The sequence below is a fragment of the Spea bombifrons genome, chromosome 1 (assembly GCF_027358695.1).
Source record: "Spea bombifrons isolate aSpeBom1 chromosome 1, aSpeBom1.2.pri, whole genome shotgun sequence".
In the NCBI taxonomy this organism is placed as follows: Eukaryota; Metazoa; Chordata; class Amphibia; order Anura; family Pelobatidae; genus Spea; species Spea bombifrons.
In genome coordinates, this window is record NC_071087.1 from 136,036,957 (window position 1) to 136,056,575 (window position 19,619).

A 19,619-nucleotide genomic window follows, 5' to 3' on the forward strand; every position below is an offset into this window, starting at 1 on the left:
AATAATGTACCCTCATCTTCAACATATTTTTCTAAAACCACTTATTAATTATTAGTCATTTTAAAGTATGGTTTTTGGAACTAAGAAAAAATATTATATTTTATGGATGATCTGTCCATAAAACTTAATATTTTTTCTTAGTTCCAAAAACCACGGTATGACAGAAATTGCTGAGACAAAAACAACCAGCAGAGGGAGCATGGGTGCTTTCAAACGCCCTGACATGGACGGATGAAAAAGTCAGCAAGAGATTGTATTCAGCGGCGAAATTCTGGGACTTCATCCACAATTTAATTACAAATCAGGGTACATCATCACACATTTGCATCATGTTATACTTGTCAAACAGTTAGGTGCTGATTAAATTAGAGGCAAAGTAAAAATGACAGAAAAAAACCCAATCATTTTGGGGAACAAAGGGTTAACGTAAACTATATACAGTGTGCACATCATGAAGATTGTGAATAAAAAGCGACTATGCCACAAAGTTTTTAAACTGGCCTTATCACCATAGCAACCAATGGAAAGATCCTCCTGTTTGGTCAATTCCTTGGATTTATCTTTTGCACCAATTTACTTTCATGCACAATGCCATAGCGTTTATATAAAACCGAGGCAAAATACAGTGGTTGTCGGTATTCACAGATAATGCATTCAAATCCTATAATTCTACATCCACTAGGTAATGGGACCTCCCATTTGAGCATAGGAGTGGTGTTTCTCACGTCTCCGTCAATCAAGAAAGGAATGCCGGTGAGTTAATAATATACTCTTGTATAGTATTTACCATCATGTTTCTGGACTCCTGTCTGATCCACCTTAAGCCGCTTAATTACGTAGCAGCCATTATTGTTCTGTATTACTTCGCAACATTTCTGGAAAAGATAAGAAAGAAATCAGAACAGAGTGTGTATATTTTCAATGATTTTAATTATTTTGTTTATATAGGTTTTGTTTTTTTTTTTTCATTGGCTGGCTAACCATCATCGGGGGACATGCCCAGATGACATCCATTGGTGCGTATCCCAGGCAGAGCAATACTGGCCAGTAACATATTTTGCCATAATGTGCTGTGACCCATCTGGCAACAGGAAGGTTACAATCCATGAGTGCCTGACAGCTCTGGCACCGTTGTAATGCAAGATAATTATACAAAAAATGAGAGACTAAACGTGACTACACATCTACATTACCTAGACACTGAATATTGATTTTTAATTTTCATTGGGTAGAGATGGAAACTTTCTTATTCCATCATAATGAATACAATTTAAATAAGACAAACCAAAGGAGTAATTGCCTTACAGATTTTTATTTTAAAGAATAATCCCCTGTGAATATGCTCCTCTTTAGATCAACCTATCAATTTGGAAACAAATTAAATTGATTAATAGCTGCATTAGTGTCATTCAGGTTAACAAAATGCATTTTCTTTCATTTATGCCCTTTTTTATTTAGACAAAACTGCCTTCATTATGGTTCAATATCAGATACAAGATTAGCATCTAATGGGAAAATGCTGATTAAATTAATCAATTTCCTTACCTTGCAATGGTAGACTGTAAGCTCTCAAGCACAGCCCCTTGACTGCTTTTAGCATTGCCGGCTATAAGCACTATATGAATGTGTTTGTAACATTTTTAAAGGGTTAACTACGTGTGTGGTCCTATACGAAATAATATTAATAGCAGGGTAAAACATTTATGTTGCATAGAGTTTAATTGGGACGTAAAAGTCAATGGCATGCCGAGTACAGCTTGGTGCACTTTTGGGTTCAATTCCAAATTCAGCCTCTAGGGGAGAACGTACTGCTTGCGTATGTGCAGATCCCCATCAGGAGGCAGCAACTGGGAAAGCGAATGTACAGAATTTCTATGTGAATATCAAATCATTACTGGGAATACATGGGTATGATTACATTTTTCACGTAATATACGTCAATATTGAATTTATTGCTATTTGCAATAAAATTACCAAGTAAGTCTGTATATAAAAATACAATAATTAGAAAGCAGAGCTTTAAAGAACAATTACGGCTATTTAGCTAGCGTCGCTTTCACTCTATGCATTGGCCGGTCTTATCTTTAGGGATTACCATATGCTACAGTTCAAAACATTGCTGTTACTTTTACCAAGTTCTCAGACTAATCTCCTTTCTTAGAACGATTCAATTACCCATAAAAACGCAGCTTTTCTTATTTGCATCCTGTTAGCAACGAATACGCTTTGCCCATCCCTGGCTATACTAAACCTCTGGCATATCAGTTCATCTGTTTGACTAATGACGGCTCAATAATTACCGTATAGACGACGCTCTGGAAACAAAACAATTCACGTTATGTTTCCGAAATTGAAAAGCAAATTACATAAGATAATGATGATAATCTTCCAGAGCTTCTATTTGCAGTGGACAAGATAACAGTAATAATGATGTATCTAATATTTAGAGAATTTCAAATTGGTGTCAGTCGGTTATATGGAACCTATTAGACAAGTTGCTATAGTCTTTTAACCCCTCTTTAAACCACCGTGATTGACTCTGCCTGTTATCTGGTGTTTATACTGCAAATTCACAGACCTGCCATAGGAGAAAGCAGCTAATTCCTCCTTAGAAATGTATATTTAAACATTCCCTAATGGTAACACTGCCAGATCCCAGTTTTTATCAATGACTCTTAAAAAATATATATATATATTGAAATCATATATGGCTATCGTTGCCACAGTCAAGGTAAAAATTTATGTTAATATATTAACCGTGTGATGGATTATTGCACAATCAACCTTATTCTAGGTTCCCCCCCTTTAGAAAAAAAATCATGCCGCCCCCCATTTATGAATATAAAAATATGGTCAGTGTGTGCGGATATGTATACGTGTACACAAATAAAAATAGAGTGACTGCTGTGTACACACATGTATGGCTGCAGCCATGAAAGAGTTAATCTATAGAGCCAAAGGGTAGACTTCCCTGGCTGCATTCTGCTTGTTTCACTAGTGCCTTTTAAGCATCCAGATTTCAATGTAATTCAATTAGTCCCGGCTTTGGGGAAGGTGGGGACATTTTTTCGCTGGCTGGCGAGGCACGCCTCTTTCTCGTGTTGCACACCAATCGTGTTGCAGTAGAAAGAAAAAAAAGAGAGAGAGAGAGACTATGGAAATGTCTAAACAAACAGCAGCCCTTGCCTTGAGTGGTTGCTCTGGGCTTTGTCAGACCCCCCTTCCTCTTCTAGCAAGTAAAGTGCATGAGATCTCACATGATCACCCAGCGGCAGTGTGAGCCTCTCATGAATACATCATCTTGGAGATTAGTACTTGTACCTGTGCACTCGCCGTGGGTGTCAGCACCCACCTTCTCGATATAGATCTATGTATACATAGGGTATCTCTATATGTATATTGTATCTGTATACATTGCAAGAGCTGCATGGACTAAAAGGACTTGTATTGTGCCTCTTTCACGCAAGATCTTTAAGCACTGAGTCATTGGCTTTTTAAGGGGTGGGACTTTTTGGGATTTTACCCCATCCTACATCTTTTTTTTTTTTGGTATTTTTTGCCAAACTGACTTTTAACCCTTCAGCCAGTGAGGACCCTCCCTGGTTGGTAATATATTTAAGTTTTTTTTTCTCCCTTTTTTTTTCTTTCTTGCATTTCGGTGTTTCTTCTCAAGCACGGAGAGCAGCTGCAGTTGCTGTGAGGCTGATGTAAAAGACGGCTTTTTCATGTGTCTGATGTTGGAGATTGTGGTTCATTTTATTTATTTCAAACTGTTCCTTGCTCTTACAAGTTGATCTCCTGGGGACTGGACGGCTTTGCAATAAAAAAGAAAAAGGAAAAAAACGAAAGAGGGAGAAAGACAGAGAGAAAGAGAGAGAGAGAGGGGGAAAGAGAAGGACTTTTTCCACTCCCGTTGATGCCTACGGCAAATTTTGGACCTCATCTTTATGCATGTGGCTGTTTTATGCAGAAGACTTGGATGCATTTCCAGGAGTTTGTTGTTTGTGTATTTTTTTTCTGATTTAAAGCAATTTCATTTGCATCCCGCGCATTGAGTTTGGATGTAAGACATCACACGTTTTCTAGGATTGCTCAATTTCTTGTAGCTACTCAACTATCACCCGGCTCAAAGGAAGACAAGGACAGAGGCGGGGGATACAGATACATAAAGTACCCCAAAGACACAGAGTGTTCAGACAGGCAGCAGCACAGATACTTCACACCATTATCTTTGCAGACTGCAACTGCAGGATTTCCTTTACAGAGATTGGAAAGAAAACATCTCATTCTTCATACGGCTGCAAAAGAAAACTATTGTGCGTCAGCAAAATATATATCTTTCTCTCAAACGCTGCTTTTTGAAATCCTGTCACTCTGCAAGATTTTTAACAAGCAAGTCATACAAGCATCAAGTCTTGCATACTCCGTCACTTTCTAAGGAACAAGAGGAACAATATATTTATCTCAATTTATATACCGGACCTAGCAGGATTCAGATGACTGCTTCTAACACATACCCTTGAATCCTGTTTCTTTTAGTTCGTTGTGTGGGTTGGCAACTGGTTGGTAGTGAGTATAAGGTGCCCCCTGGGGAATGTGTCCCTTGATTCCCTGCCCTGCTCGGTGTGCAGGGAGCCCGGCGTGAATGTGCACCGCCCTGCTTCTCCTGCTCTCAGTAGCAGCAACCGCAGCCTTACGGCCTCCAGCACCTCCCTGAGCCGGGCTGCATCTCTGCTGCAGCAGCGCTCCTGTTATAGCACCTAATATCCTGTCCTCGTAGGAAAGCAACTGTTCCTGCACAACCAGCAATCCCCTCTTTCCCTGCTCAGCTCCTCTCGTCTTGTCTGTATTTGCTCCTCTCGCGCCCCCTCTTTTTGGCCGGGAGTGATGTTGCACGTGGAGATGTTGACGCTGCTGTCTCTTCTGCTCTGGATGTGTGTTTGCAGCCAGGATCCTGGCTCCAAGGTGGTTGCCGATCGCTATGCGGTCTACTGGAATAGCACCAACCCCAGGTAAGGAGGGGGGTGGCAAAGCACTGGCATACTTGTCTACAGATCCCTTCATTTTAATACCCATGTAATTCTGCTAGGCACCTTTTAAAGTGTCATGTTTGGATTGAACTTCTTAAATAGTATTGTTTTTATATCATTGAACAAAATAACAACAAAGCCTTGTTTCATAGTTGCGCAGATTAGCATCCCCTTTATTCCTACAAGTCCCGAAAGTGTAGAAATCACGATGTATGCAGCGTGAATTTTCAAACACTGCCATCAATAGGAGAACATGTCAGCATTTTTAATAATGCATCATGCATTATAGTAAAGGTACTATTGCAGTAGTGAGGATTCCACTATCGATAAGTAAAACATCTGTGTAGCTTCAGAGAGCGTTATAACCAAGTCAGGCATTGCAGTTAAGCAGTAACATCACCATGTAATGTGTATCGATCTTCAATCAAAAAGCTTAAGAAGTTAATAAAACTTTTTGTAGCTAACCCATTGTTTTAATCTTCTTCCCAGTATTTTTTTTGGGGGGGATGGGGTGGTAAAAGTATTAGTATCAAAAAATTCCTCATCAATGGGAACCTTTTAAATCTATATACGGTGTTCTTTTATAATTCCGCATTACGCTAACATGAGGCTGGTTTTAATTTTTTGTAATATTGTCTTGTTTCCATCATGCTTTGACCTTCAAAAGCAAAGGTGGGTGAACGGAATTGTCTCGTATTGCTGTGTGCATCCGCTCTGCCAGTGGAAAGGGTTAATTAAAAAAAAAAGGAAAGTGACAATTTAACTATGCTTGAAGGATAAAAAGCAATGTGAATGGAAAGTGTTTTCCTCCGCTATCCTGCCAAGTAATAGTCTCATTTCTTTCTGATACTGACTTCCTTTTCATGGGTTAGCAACCTCATATCCACCACAAACAGACGAAATCAAAAAGTTACTCCAAATTGACCAGCTTTCCCTTACTTTGTTGGACTGTTAAACGTCATTTATCCTGTTACTTATTAACTCGGTGTTAACAAAGGGTTTGGGGAGATGGGCTGTAGTTAAAATCCAGCTCAGTACACTGTACCTACCTGAAAAAAAAAGTGAAAATCACTTTGAAATGTCAAATAAAGGTCCGACAATGAAGGGCACTTGCATATTAATATGTTAAGGCTACGTAAGAACAGCTACAACCAAATTTATATTAGGGTATCAAATAATAACTTTTCCGGAGTAACGAGTGGCTAGCGTTAGAAGCTTGTACTTTTTATTGTTCTTCACTTTTGCTGAAGCTTCATAAAAATCTCATTCTTCTTCTGTAAATGGTGTCCATATGCTAGCGAAAGTCACCTGGGTTCTATAATTTTTTTTTTCCACTTGTAGAATCAGATGTGTGCCAAATCTTTCTTTACCTTTCAAACCAAGCTGAGGACATTTTATCTTAGGTTATCCAAGTTTTATGCCTCTGATACTGCTGTTTAGTTTGAGATTAGCACATTGATTTTTGACACAGGTCATGTTTTTTAATAGATCAGTATTGCCTGCAGAAAACGCTCTTGCTCAAGAGGGAGCACTGGAATAATCTCCAAGTTAACGGTGTTTGCCGTTGATACCTGAGCTGTAGAAATAGGCTTTTTTTTTTTTTTTATTGTGGCAGAAAATGTTAGAAAGTTACGTTTTATCATATTTTCATGACCTGGTCTGGCTTTCTTACTAAAGGATGCCCAAACTTCTTAAAAAAAATTATAATGGGGTACGAGCATCTTGACTACATTATACATACTTTAACCCGAAAAAAATCAAAATTTTTCTGTAATACCTAATCTATAATATGTATAGAAACTTAATATATTAAAAATATAAGAAATAGCATGAGAAGACTTTCAAGTCCTTACTTATTCTACTTACCCCTACCATGTTTCTGCCCTACCTGGGTTTTCCTGAAACATCAATCAAAACACAGCCAGTTACTCTGTAGTTCTCAAAATTAAAAGTTGTTCTTTGATTGGACCATGTCAATTCGAATTCTGGCAGGGAGTTTAAAGGGAAGGCCGAAATGTGTTTTCGTTTTTCTTAAGAAATGCCTGTTGGAATCTGGGTCTTATTAAATGCCTTTCAGAGTTCATTAATTGCACTGTAAAACATGCAAACAACTGATAAGAACATTTCTTTTGTTCCATAACGTCAAGATACAAATTAAGGAGTACAATTGCCTTGCTTTGTAGCCAGAACCCAATATAAAAAATAGAGGTCTAAGAGTAAAAGTCAGAATAGGGAGGTAGTCTAGATTTATTGGATACGTTGTTAACTTCCTTTTTTTTTGTAAGAGCGTTGATGTTATTATCCATGTTTCTTAGACAGACAAACAAAATAATTACAGACAATTTCTCTTCCTCCAGTTAAAAAAACCCCTCCACATAGCCAGGTACAGAAAAGTTTGAAAGCTATTAGAAGTTATATTAGCATCCTGGTGAATTCTGATTATGAAGTCATTTTTTTATTTCAGAATCCTCCCTTAAACAAAGAGTGAGGTTTTTTTTAAATTAATTCATTTTTTGGACTTAAAGGCAAAAAACACTAATGAGATATTTCAAAGTGTCTGTTCCTAAAATCATTTATACGTCAGCTGCGTAAATTAGCAAAATATATAATAGAACGTTTTACATATATTTAAGATTTCTCAGACTTTGACAGATGAATGTTTATTTTTCTAGTCTGCTACGGTGTATACAGTAGTCTGGTTTTAGTCCAAGTTTGTGAGGAGTTGTATTATCTTTCTGCTTTTTCTAGATAACAGAACAACCACGTATTATTCTTAAATTAGAAAGAGGCAGACTTTGGGGGAAAAAACCCTTCTTTTGCAGGAAAATAGTTTTAATTTTAACATACCCATATGAAACGAATATTTGATATTTGTATCACTACTGATGTACGAAATGTACGATTCGAGGGCAGGTATGGACCATTTGACCCATCTAGTCTGCCCATTATTTTTGCTATAAAGACTCAAACCTTAATTGTCACTGGTCTTTTTTCATGACCTATGTCTGTCTATCCCATTTTTAAGTTCCCTTCACTGTATTAACCCCTACCAAGTCGGCTGGAAAGCCGTACCACATATAATGGATATGCTTGTAAAAGATGTGCAGCTCAGCTGTACAGATCATAATCCTGCAAAGAGTAAAAAAAAACTTTGCTAATTAACCATTAATTACGCTAATGACTTTGGTTGTCAACTAAGTGGTATGCTAAATAACAACAGGAAAGTCTGGTTTGACCACAGCCCGTATGGACTTGATTTGGTCAGCCCTGATGTTGTCTCTTTCTACATTGTATACCTTCATTTCTTTTCTCTATAATTTGCATTGATTAGGATCGCAGTCATTTCCCAGACGTCCTTTTTGTAAAACTTTTTTCATGACTAATACGTTTCCAGCCTTCACATAACAGGATATTGAAATAGCTTTGTTCCATCTAAATTCTTCTACCACTTAATAGTCCAGACCTAGTTTATATTTGCTCTGGGCTTGTTTTCCAGAATTTGGAAAGGCTTTGGAGGGTAGCAAAATAAAACAAATAATCTCATTCTTGATACATTGGTTCCTGCTTTCAATATCCAGCGGGGGTTTTGGATTTGGCAGTTTGAATTCTAGGGACGGAGAGACCTCCAGCCCAATAAATTTTTCATGATTAAAAGTGCAGCAATGCTGTTCTCAATAGTTCATTACGTGCAGCTTGCTGACTTTAATAGTGTTACTCTAGCCTGTTATAGCTTTGAAAGAATACCTTGGTTATTTCAAATGGGTTCCTGAAACAGAGTTGTATTTTCCCCTTGTGAATCCCATGCAATCAACAGTAGTTTTACAGACCTCATGCTTTGAAGGAAAGGCACCTAGTTAAGAGTAAATTACCCTCCTTTAATTCTTCCCATTTAATCTTTTGCAAATGTCCCTAATAAAAGCACTACATTCCGCCCACTGGCCCCATTTCCTGTTGGAAAGGGACAGATAAAGATGAGCCTTTCTTTCTGTCCCCTGTTGCTATGGACCCAGCAATCTACCAGCTCCACGCTGGGCTGAGAAAATGAATGAATACAATTAGTGCTTAAAGAAACTTGGCTACTACAGTTTTGAGACAATCACACATGTTCACATACATACTTGCTCCCATTTTTTTGTATTTTGAAATAGACGCTGTTGACCGGTCTTCACCGGCATCTTCTAAAAACAGGATGATGGGTTTTTTTGTTTTTTTTTACGGCTTACAGTCAAGGATATCTCCATTTTCGAAATCTTCCAGGTAGAATGCTTTTTAATCCCGTTCATTGAACATACATGAGATACCCCGTTTAAACCGATAACGTCAATATTCTTTAATATATGTTAAATATAGTAAGGTCTAGCTCATACGGGTTCTATTATCTTTAAAAAAAATCCCAAAACTTTATATATCATGTGTGTTGTAGCCGAGCAATGGAATAAAATGCATTATTTCTGGTAATACGTTGGAATCACCAACATAGAGTAGTGCTGTCAAATAGAAATATTGTAGATTTATATAAGGGTGTAAGTGGAGTTTGGGAATTGTCTGTTCTCTGAAAAGGTTTTCTTAATTACTTAAAGAAACTGAGGTTCGAAAGAAAGAAAGAAAGAAAAAAAGGAAGACAGAAAATTGCATATAAACAAACATTTATAATATATATATATATAATAGTTATAGTAAAGTTGGATATATATATGTTTTATTTGTAACTCTGCAATGTATTCTTTCAACCCAAAATGGCTGCTTTTTTTCCAAAGATGGCTTCTAATTATTATAATGGTGTATATTCTCCATAGATGATAAACAAGTGTTTGTGGCATACCTGTAAATCAGATCCACCTCTATTTTAGACATGGATTTCTCACACATTCAGTCGCTAAAAAACTTTGTCACTTGGAACAAAAGGGAACAGAGACAGGTATACAGAATGTATATACTCCAGTGGAGAAGTCCTTTTTTATGAAGCTTTTAACCCAGCCGTGTTACTTATAACCGGCTCTTTGTTCCCATCAAGGCTGTTAACAGAGTTTTCTGCTCAATCCGATATTACATTGTGCTATTGACAATGTATTTTATTGTTAAGAATGACAATATCTTATACTAAATTCTAAATATAAGTGATTTCATTCTTTGGGGTGGGAGAGGTAGGGATCCTGAAGACGTTCAACGAAAGCCAGATTCTACTCCTGTATCCCTAAATGTATTCAGATGCAAGGATAATGAATCAAACGCCTCTCAATTAAGGTCAGGTACTTTTACAGATAAATATGCACGTATATTGACTAAGAATTGAAATGTCTACTACTAAACACAGCTTCCTTACACACATTCAAGTAATACATCCTAGGTTATTGACCTGAGGAGTCTGCGTTATTTATACCTTCTTCAGCTATTTTGTCAATTTCACATGCATTTAATTGGTTAATGTGTAATTAGGCATAAATCTGGTCATATAGAATACATATTATATATTAGCTTTAAAACTCAGAGCTTCTAAAAATGTGGACAGTAGTCCCTAATAATCACCCAATTATATATGTTCAATGCACTTTAAAAAAAACCGGGCATATTCTTTCATATAGAATAGTTCTTTCATTAATGTTACCTCTATTTGGAATACCTTAACGTAGATTTGTGGACGTTAAGAGCAAAACAGATCTACCTGATTTTGGCCTGAATAAAGACACATATATTCTTTTAACTTTATTATTAGTTTTCGGCATAACAAAATCATGCCGGAAATTAAAGGATAATTATTTCCAAAGCTTCTCTTCTGTATTCACTGAATCTAAATACATATTATTGTCTTCTGCTCTGCTTTTCTGGTTGGTAAACCGATTAGATTTTTTTGGGGGGGGGGTAGTCGGAGTAAGGCAACATACTGCATGTTATAGACTTTCCAATAAACGCTAGTATTTCTCTGGAAGTGAAAGTATCTTACAAAAACAGCAAGCCATGTTTGTTTTAGTAGGTTTTCTCTTAATACACGTCTGGCATGGTGTTTACTGGAACACCAATATATATTCATTTCCAGTGAGGAAGCTAAAATAATGAAAATATTTTGAAGAGAATAATATGGGAGTCCATTTTGAATGTTCTGTTTCAGAAGAAGAGTTTATACAATTCGACCTTCACTCCAGTTAATGGCTGGCAGACAAACCCCCCACGCATTGCTTCGAAAGTAACGATAATATTTTTCTGTTTAATTGTGTGAACAGAAAATATCAAAAAATACCCTTTTGTCTGCTCATGCTGTTCCAGGCTCTTGAGGTTTCTATATTCAACTGTCCTGTAAGTTATTAGTGTCTGTCAAGACCATAATTGCAGTGAGTTCCAGCCTCTCTGTTTGAAAAAAAAATACAGCAAGTGGGGGAAGAAAATGAAACACATTTTTTGTTACACAAGAAGTGCACTGTACATTGCTTTGAATTAGCTTTCTTCCGGAATGATTGGGATTGGGCGACTCACTAGTCTATTGATTTGCACCAAATGGGAGAATTTTTATGTTATACTTTTATCATTTTTGAATTTGCAGTACCATTTTCTTCCTTATTTCTTATTTTTGTACACCCAGAATGAACATGCAATTTCATAGATTTTTTTTTTAGATATATTCCAACACATGGAATATTTATATCAACACTTTTTGATTCAATATACAAGTGAACCGGGTCACTTCATAGAATACGTTGATATTAAACATTTGGAATGTATTAAAGCAAGGTGCCCACCAACATTTTAAGTGCATGATAACTAAAGGTTCCTACTCTTTTTACATCTTAGAAAAATATTTTAGTTTATTTTATTGAATATATATTTTTTTAAATGTTTATATTTATATTTTTTAGACATAAAAACAGAGTACAAAGATTATGCCTAGAACCAATGTTCAATAACATCTCAAAACTTTTATGATATGTGTGACCCAGCCAATCACTATATTATGCAGACTTCAAGATCACAAGGGGTTGCTCATTTGGTTTTACTGGCGTTTCAACATCCAGCCAAATTTATGGGCATTTGTAATACATTTTCTAATAGACTCATAGCTTGTTTCCCTCTAGATTCCCGCTGCCCTTGAATATTAACCATTTGCACTTCCATACTATTCTCTTATACAAAAACCTTAGTAATTGATAATTCATGCATGAGGTCAAGTAAGGCAAGTGTAAAGAATAAGCTATTTATAGACAATCTATGATTTTGACCCATCCAGACCATTAATTTTAAGTTCTAATTTTCTTTTGTTTCTCTTTCACTATTATATCAGATGGGGTTTGCCAGCATGATTGAGAACACATTAAAATATAAAATTCTCTCCTTATTTCCTGTCTCGTAGAATTGTCTTTATTTTTCTTAGCTATGTCAGTTGTAAATCCTTTTGTGTGACTGCATCCATGGTTGATAAAAAAATATGCTTATCTTGCAACTATCATTAGAAAACTTCACAGAAATATAGTATAACATGATTACACATATTCAGCAATAAAACATTAATACAATATTAATATGTTTCTGTGTGTACGGAAAATCGCCTAGGTAATTCAACAAGTAATTCTGTGGCATCACCCGTTCTATAAGTTAAGTGGCCCCAGTATCTAAGGGACAGAAATGATGAAGTAAAATAAGATCAATGTGTTGCTATTGTAGCAGCTATACATGAGGATTGGAACTAAAATGTCGGCAGGTAGAACAGCGTGCCACAAAATGGCTGCATAGCAATCGTTTATATCACTTCAAAAAGAGCGCTAGGTAAATAAAAATCATAATAGATTATATTTGCAATACTGTCACATCACTAATTTCGTGTTTCATTGCGTACTGCTGCTTGAAAATATTGTCACATTTCAAAATGTTGTATAAGCCACCTCAAAATATTTGAATTCAGGACAGTATACGATTAAAATCTGCCAAAGAGTCTGTCATTATATTACAAATTACACATCCAAAAAGTCACCTCATAAACAAAACTAATGTCAGTTCTGACAGTGTCTATAGAAATTTTAATTGGATGCTGTTAAAAACAAACAGAAATCTAATTAAAACTGATTAAATATTACCAGGAGGCTACGATCTGATGGCCGACATCACTTTTCAAACTATTTCTTTAACTTTAGTGATTTCCCGATTATTACTGTCATCTGGATATATATCGTAAAAGTTCTCCGGTACAGCCCGTAAACTTGGTCTAATTCCTTAAATGTTTTTCTTTGTGCTTTAAAAACCAGGAAATATATGAATAAACCATCATTTTTTTTAATTACTATAACTTATTACCGAATATAATTAAATTTCACTAACCCTTATTTAAATACCCTTAATAAACATTGAACATAATAGCATTAAAACCATCCTTTATGGAGGGCGCTCATCCATCTTGAATTTAATGACAATGAGAAATGTAGAAACATAAAATTTGATGGCCCATCTAGTCTGCCCATTTTGTAAAGACCTTATCTGATCCTTGATCTTGTCTCATATTCTTGACAACCTCACGCCTATCCCATACATGTTTAAATTCCCTCACTGCATTAACTTTACTACTTCTGCTGGGAGGCTGTTCCATTTACCTACTACCGTCTCTGTTTGCAACTACTAATTTTGAATACATGGGTATTTATAATATTACCGCTTAATGTTTTTTTCTTTTATTTATTTAATTTATTTTAAAATGTGCAATTATATTGTAAAATATTTGCACTGTATATAATATTATGATATATATTTTCAAGGAGCTTTTTATGAAGTGAACAGTTGTCGTTATTTTATTTATCGATTTATATAGCGCCATCATGTTCCACAGAACTGCACTTCATATAGCTTTTTAATTTTTCCCCCCAAAATGAAGAAGAATTCACAAAGGGAAAGTCTGAAAAGGTTTATCTTTGAATTAGCATCTGCCAGTTCTGCAAATTTAAGCCTAAATGTACCTCAGCACAATCATGAATTTGCGCTGTTGTTCAGTTTTTGTTAAGAGGAATGAAATACTCAGAGGTAGTGGCTGCCTCTCACAAACAGTCAATTTTTGTTTCATCCAGTTGAGTGCTAATTTAGCAATACTTAAAGGTTTCATTGCCTTGAAGCTAATTAGCACCAAGCAATGAATGCTAACTGGACTATTAGTGTGCATTGTCAGCACAGGGTGGCTCTTTGTATGATGGCAACCACTTCAAATGTGTAACACGTACACAAAGATGTTCTGGGAGACAATGCCCCCAATAAGTAAAACAAAGGTAATGCATATGTAATATTCCCACCCATAAATCTTCCGCTATGATGATTCGGTTTTATAGAGAGTTTATCCTCACAACATGAACAAAGGAATATGAAAGGACCGTTGTGTCTGTTAGGGGGACAACGACAATAATTACGCCCTCTGTTGTTTTCCGAGTATGCTGTGTATCTGGGAAGGGAAGTCTGGCTGCCTTTGTGTGTGTATGCATGTGTTTGTGCGTGTGCATGCATGTGTTTGTGCGTGTGCATGCATGTGTTTGTGTGTGTGCATGTATGTGTTTGTGCGTGTGCGCAAGGTAGTGACTGCATATATGTGGGTGTAATATTTTGTTAATGGGTTATATATGTGCAAATACGGTATCAACAATCTGTTTTTGTGACTGGGGTATTTCTGTGCATTTTTGGACTAAATGTTTTGTTTATGGTATTTGTTAATGCACAAATCTGTTATAAAATTGTAATTGTGCAAGTAGTGTATGTTTTTTGTGAGTTAGAATATGGTCTGTTTATTTGGAAGAGGGATTTTATACCGGACCTGCGTATAATGAAAAAATCCCCAGGCTACCCTGAAACTTACACAGCCCAGCGCCGTGTGTTTCCAAAAAAAAAAGAGAAAATATCCACACAAAAAAAGAGAAAATATTTATAGTTTAAAATTCTCAATAAATCCATATTTATTCACAATGAAAGAATGACGATGTCTATGCACTAGAACGGAAGCAATAATCCAAATATGAAGTAATGTCAACTCTGGCTGATTTTGCAGGGGGAAGAGGGGTAAAAGTACACAGTAATTTTACAAATCGGATAACAACTATAGCTTATCCCGTACCCCACGGAGAAAGTTTTAAAGATAACTCTTCTTAGGCACAGGTGGATATGTCAGAAATCATGTTCAGTGATTGATCCACCTCTACTCATGTGATGATATCTTTAATTTTCCCGGTTGGGATACTTGAGAACTACAATTGAAAAACCATCTACAGCAACAAAGCCGGACGCTCAGAATTCCTGTGTATTATGTAGCGAAACTGTCATATTTGCTGCCCAGTTCTAATAATGTTTCTTACCCATTTCATATAGTCATATAATAAACATCTTAGTTGATAAACCACAAAGGTTCTTTCTTACATCCATTTTTTACTAATAAACCAGTGGCGAGCTTTCACGGCATAACAAGACGGTGACTGTTTATGACATGCTTCATACCATGTTTATAACAATATTTTAAAAGCTTGAATTGTATTTATCATAAGCCCAAACCCAGCTATGGTCCTTGAACTATATATTAGTCGCTTATGGTTTATTGGAGTTGTAGACGCTACACAACCAAATTTGACCACATCCGAGTCTGATCTAGTCATTGAAATATGCCCCATAATCATATTTATTTTTTCCCCATCTATTATCTCGATACCAGTCTAAAAGGCACCATGTTTTCACACTTGAATTACTAGTCTCTGTGATTATGCTTATTCTATTAAGCTACAAATATTATTTCATTAATGAAAAAGGGAAAAACGTATCTCAAAGAACATACTGTTTCTTAACTTTGTCACAAATGGAACATTAGTAGTGTCGGCAGCATTAAATCTAGAATTTCATTCTGATGGGTAATGAAAGATGCTTGGGTTAGTGTGTCAGTGATGGAAATAGTAGTATTTAAAAAAATATATATAAATATCGATATAAATTGCATGAAAAGTTGAATTTCCTAAAATCCCACTAAATCTATTGGATGTATGGATGTTTTAGCAAATGTTAATCTCTGGTGTTCGCATGGCCTCCAGAAGGAATGGCCAGCTTCCAATTCCTTTTTCCTAGCAGTGGTTTTCATTTACACGAAGAAAATGGACAGCTGAGAGAAAACATTTCCATGGGATTCATTAGCACATGGTGTTTTAGGCACGGGATGTATCTTAATATAATTTTATTGATTGCAGAGTTTGTCCTAGGAGATGCAATACCGAAAGGAAAATAATAAAATCTGTAACGTCTTAAAACCGTGTTTCTCTGTGGACGGTTTCTAGTTTCTACCGATTGAATCGACTGCATTATAATCAACATCTAATTATTAATTGTTTTTTTTAATACAACACACTATTATCCAGCTTCCCTGTGCACTGCTGTTGATTATGGCACTCAGATGGCTGACATTTGACATTGTAGAAATAAAATACTTCACAATAGCAGTCCTCAGTATGGTATTGCATGCAATATTGTATATTTTGTACAAACGTAATAATAAGAATGTCTGGGAAATGATGGGACCATAAGGAGCATTTTGTGTATTGTGTATTGTTTTGTTCTCTCTTTCTCTCATATATATATATATATATATATATATATATATATATATATATATATTGTTTTGCTTAAACAATTTCCAGGGACACTAGAATTTGCCTGCCTGATGATATCTTCCTTAGCAGACACCTGTACACACAAAAGCGTTTGCCAGATTTACATTCCTTTTGTTTTGACGCTCTGAAATTGCAGGAATATCTGTTTTTGTGTGTGTGTGTATATATATATATATGTATATATATATATATATATATATATATATAACTGCACTGTGTGTGCAGTTGAATCCAGAAGCTGGTAAAATATATCTCTTCCATTCTTCATTACCAAAATTACTAATTCATTGATATATCGTTTTATTAGGGTGTAAATGTACTTGCTTCCTCAACAATTTTTTTTAAATTTTAATAAAGTTACACAAAGATTACATAACTAAGAATAGTATGAAATATAGTATGATTTAAAAATAAATATATATATATATATATATATATATATATAGGATATCATTTAGTCACTAAGCTATAGGCATTGCACCATAGCTGTCCTAGCAGCTAGATATTTTTTTTGTAAAAAATGTATCTTTTGGATTTTTTTCTTACATTTTCAAAATTACTAATATGAGTAAGATGTTTTATTAAGCGTCGGATGTTGTTCTGCCCTATCCATACAAACCCAACATGGTTATAGCAGTCACAACTGGGCTGGACAAACATCATTTTAGGATTTGAAAAGTGTACAAAATACGCCTAGAATCCTTTATTTTTCCTGTTCTTAGAACAGCTCATATACGAGTTTTTGTCATGTAATTTTTTAATGGAAGCATAATTATACAGATGTTTTAATAGCTTTCCTTTAAGGAGTTCTTAAATCACCTCGTTTGTAATTGAGGCCTGTGAAGACATGTGGTATAGAAGGAAATAGCAGGTTTGTTTGCAATTATTAGATAGCTAATACGTTTGAAAAGCATTTAAAAGACTTATTTAATAAACTAGTATGAAGAATATTTGTATGACTACTGCAATAGATCAGTTAACTATTTCTGCAAAGTTAAACAGACGCTGTCCTTTTAGAATGGGACAAATTATGGGTTGGAGGCTTAATTTCCTATAAAATTATGAGATTGTTGCCATTTTCCTATTTACCAAAAAGATCTCCTTTTTAAGTTTTGACGGATATATCCAGTGGCGCAACAGAACTATAAAGGTGTCTCAGAGGCAAAGAAAATTCTATATTATGACGTAATAAAATGTGTTCTGAGTAATCTACGACCCGGCAGGATTAACTCTTTCTTTAGTTACCAAGTAAATTAACACAGTCCTCCCAGTCACTAAAGCCTCAAGCATAATTGGCTTTCAAGATAATGTTTAGGGCATTGTGCCACTATAAACAATATTTATTGTTTGATTACATGTTAACTAATGAAATCGGACATGATTATGGACTTTGTGAATTATGTTTTGTAACTCATACTCTAGAGATCAAAGACATAAAAGCCAATATCTGAAAATGACCCAACAGATTGAAAAATAATGGAGGTAGCAACAAGTTAACAAACAAAATAACCTCCCATTTGCAATGGTTAAAACAGTGTTAGTATGAACTTCTAGAACACTATGTAAATGAATGCAGACTTTTCCCACTTTTAAAAACATGAATCATTAAATATTAAATATATCACTGTTATTAGTTCAATTTGCTCCTGTGTGTGCCGTAACAAAAGCCTGTAACGCATTTAAGTGTAGAGGAGGCAATGATGAATCTGTGACAGGATAATGTAGCAAGGTCTAGAAGAGAATTGGTAATTTCTTGTCAGTGAGTTTTTCTAGTGATGCAGCACTTCGGCGGTTCTTCTTGACAAGCAGGTAACGTCAGGGCATCATCTCCTTCTCTAAGGAATCCCATCACTGTCACAGCTATGTTTGCTACTTAATCTACGGTTCAATTGCACTAATCTTCTCCAACTGCGTTTTTTTTTTAGGTTTTTTTAAGAGACGTTGACAGAAAGTGACAGGGCGTTCTTAACCCCAATTTTTATTTCCAAACTCCCAATACCCTATTAAGTTTTTTTCTTTTACCTGTGTGTGTGTGTATATATATATATATATATATATATATATATATATACACACAGTACATACACACACACTCAAAATCCACATACCTCCCAAGTGTCCCAATTTTTGACACTCTGGAGCTGAACCCTGCAAGTTGGCTTTTAGGATATGGTGGGTGGATGGCATTGCCTTGATCATGCCCCTGGAGCAGCCATGTCCCTCTTTGCCACACGGGGTTCGTATAAAAAAAATAATTTGTTATAACCGTAAGGTAAAAGGTAAAATAAGTTATCTTTGGATCGTATTGACTAATTGAAAACAAAGCATGTTTTTTAAAACTTGAAATAAGCTACTGTGTGACCTTTAACTGTGAAACTGACAGCAACTATAATGTTGTGGTGTTTTGACATGTTTAGAGTTTGAACTATAATTTCCATGCTTTTTAACTATAGAAGACGGTAAGAGTAGGGTAGCTGTGTTTGTACATGTCTACAGGAACTGAGGAAACGATTCTTGTTACGTTAACATAGGAAGGTGTTTTCCCGACAAGCAGTAAACATCAATAGAACCAATCCTTTTACTTAACCTTGTGTGTTCCAGGATCGTCGGGAAGGCTTTGTGGTTGCTCTGTCCTTTAGACATAGATATGATATGGTTATTATTTAATGACATAATAAATAGTGTATCACATAACAATCTGGATTTATGGAAATTTAGGGTGAGGAGGGCCCTCTCCAAATGAGTTTATAATCTGCATACTCCCTATTTAGTCTAGAGTGGCCCACTTTTAGTAGAGCGGCTAGATATCTCCTTTAACCAGGGCTGCTCATATGAAATATGCTGCTTTTCATCTCTATGACCATAGATACATTGAATTTGAAGGCAGGTAAGAACCATTCCGTACATCTAGTCTGCCCGTTTTTTTTCTTGCTTTAAACCCTAAAGTCATACGGAGCCCATCGGCATATGCTAATATATTTTCTCGGACAAT

At 35.7% G+C, this 19,619-nt stretch overlaps 1 protein-coding gene across 2 annotated transcripts in view; it reads left to right on the forward strand.

Moving 5' to 3' along the window:
* Positions 1–3,277: 3,277 nt before the first annotated feature.
* Positions 3,278–19,619, forward strand: part of EFNA5 (ephrin A5) — a 185,306-nt gene continuing 168,964 nt past the window's right edge. The window contains exon 1 of one of the 2 annotated variants that reach the window (XM_053474443.1): positions 3,278–5,012. In XM_053474443.1, the coding sequence (XP_053330418.1) occupies positions 4,888–5,012 (125 nt within the window). In that variant the 5' untranslated portion in view covers positions 3,278–4,887. The remainder of the gene's footprint in view (positions 5,013–19,619) is intronic. The other variant, XM_053474448.1, reaches the window with a different exon arrangement.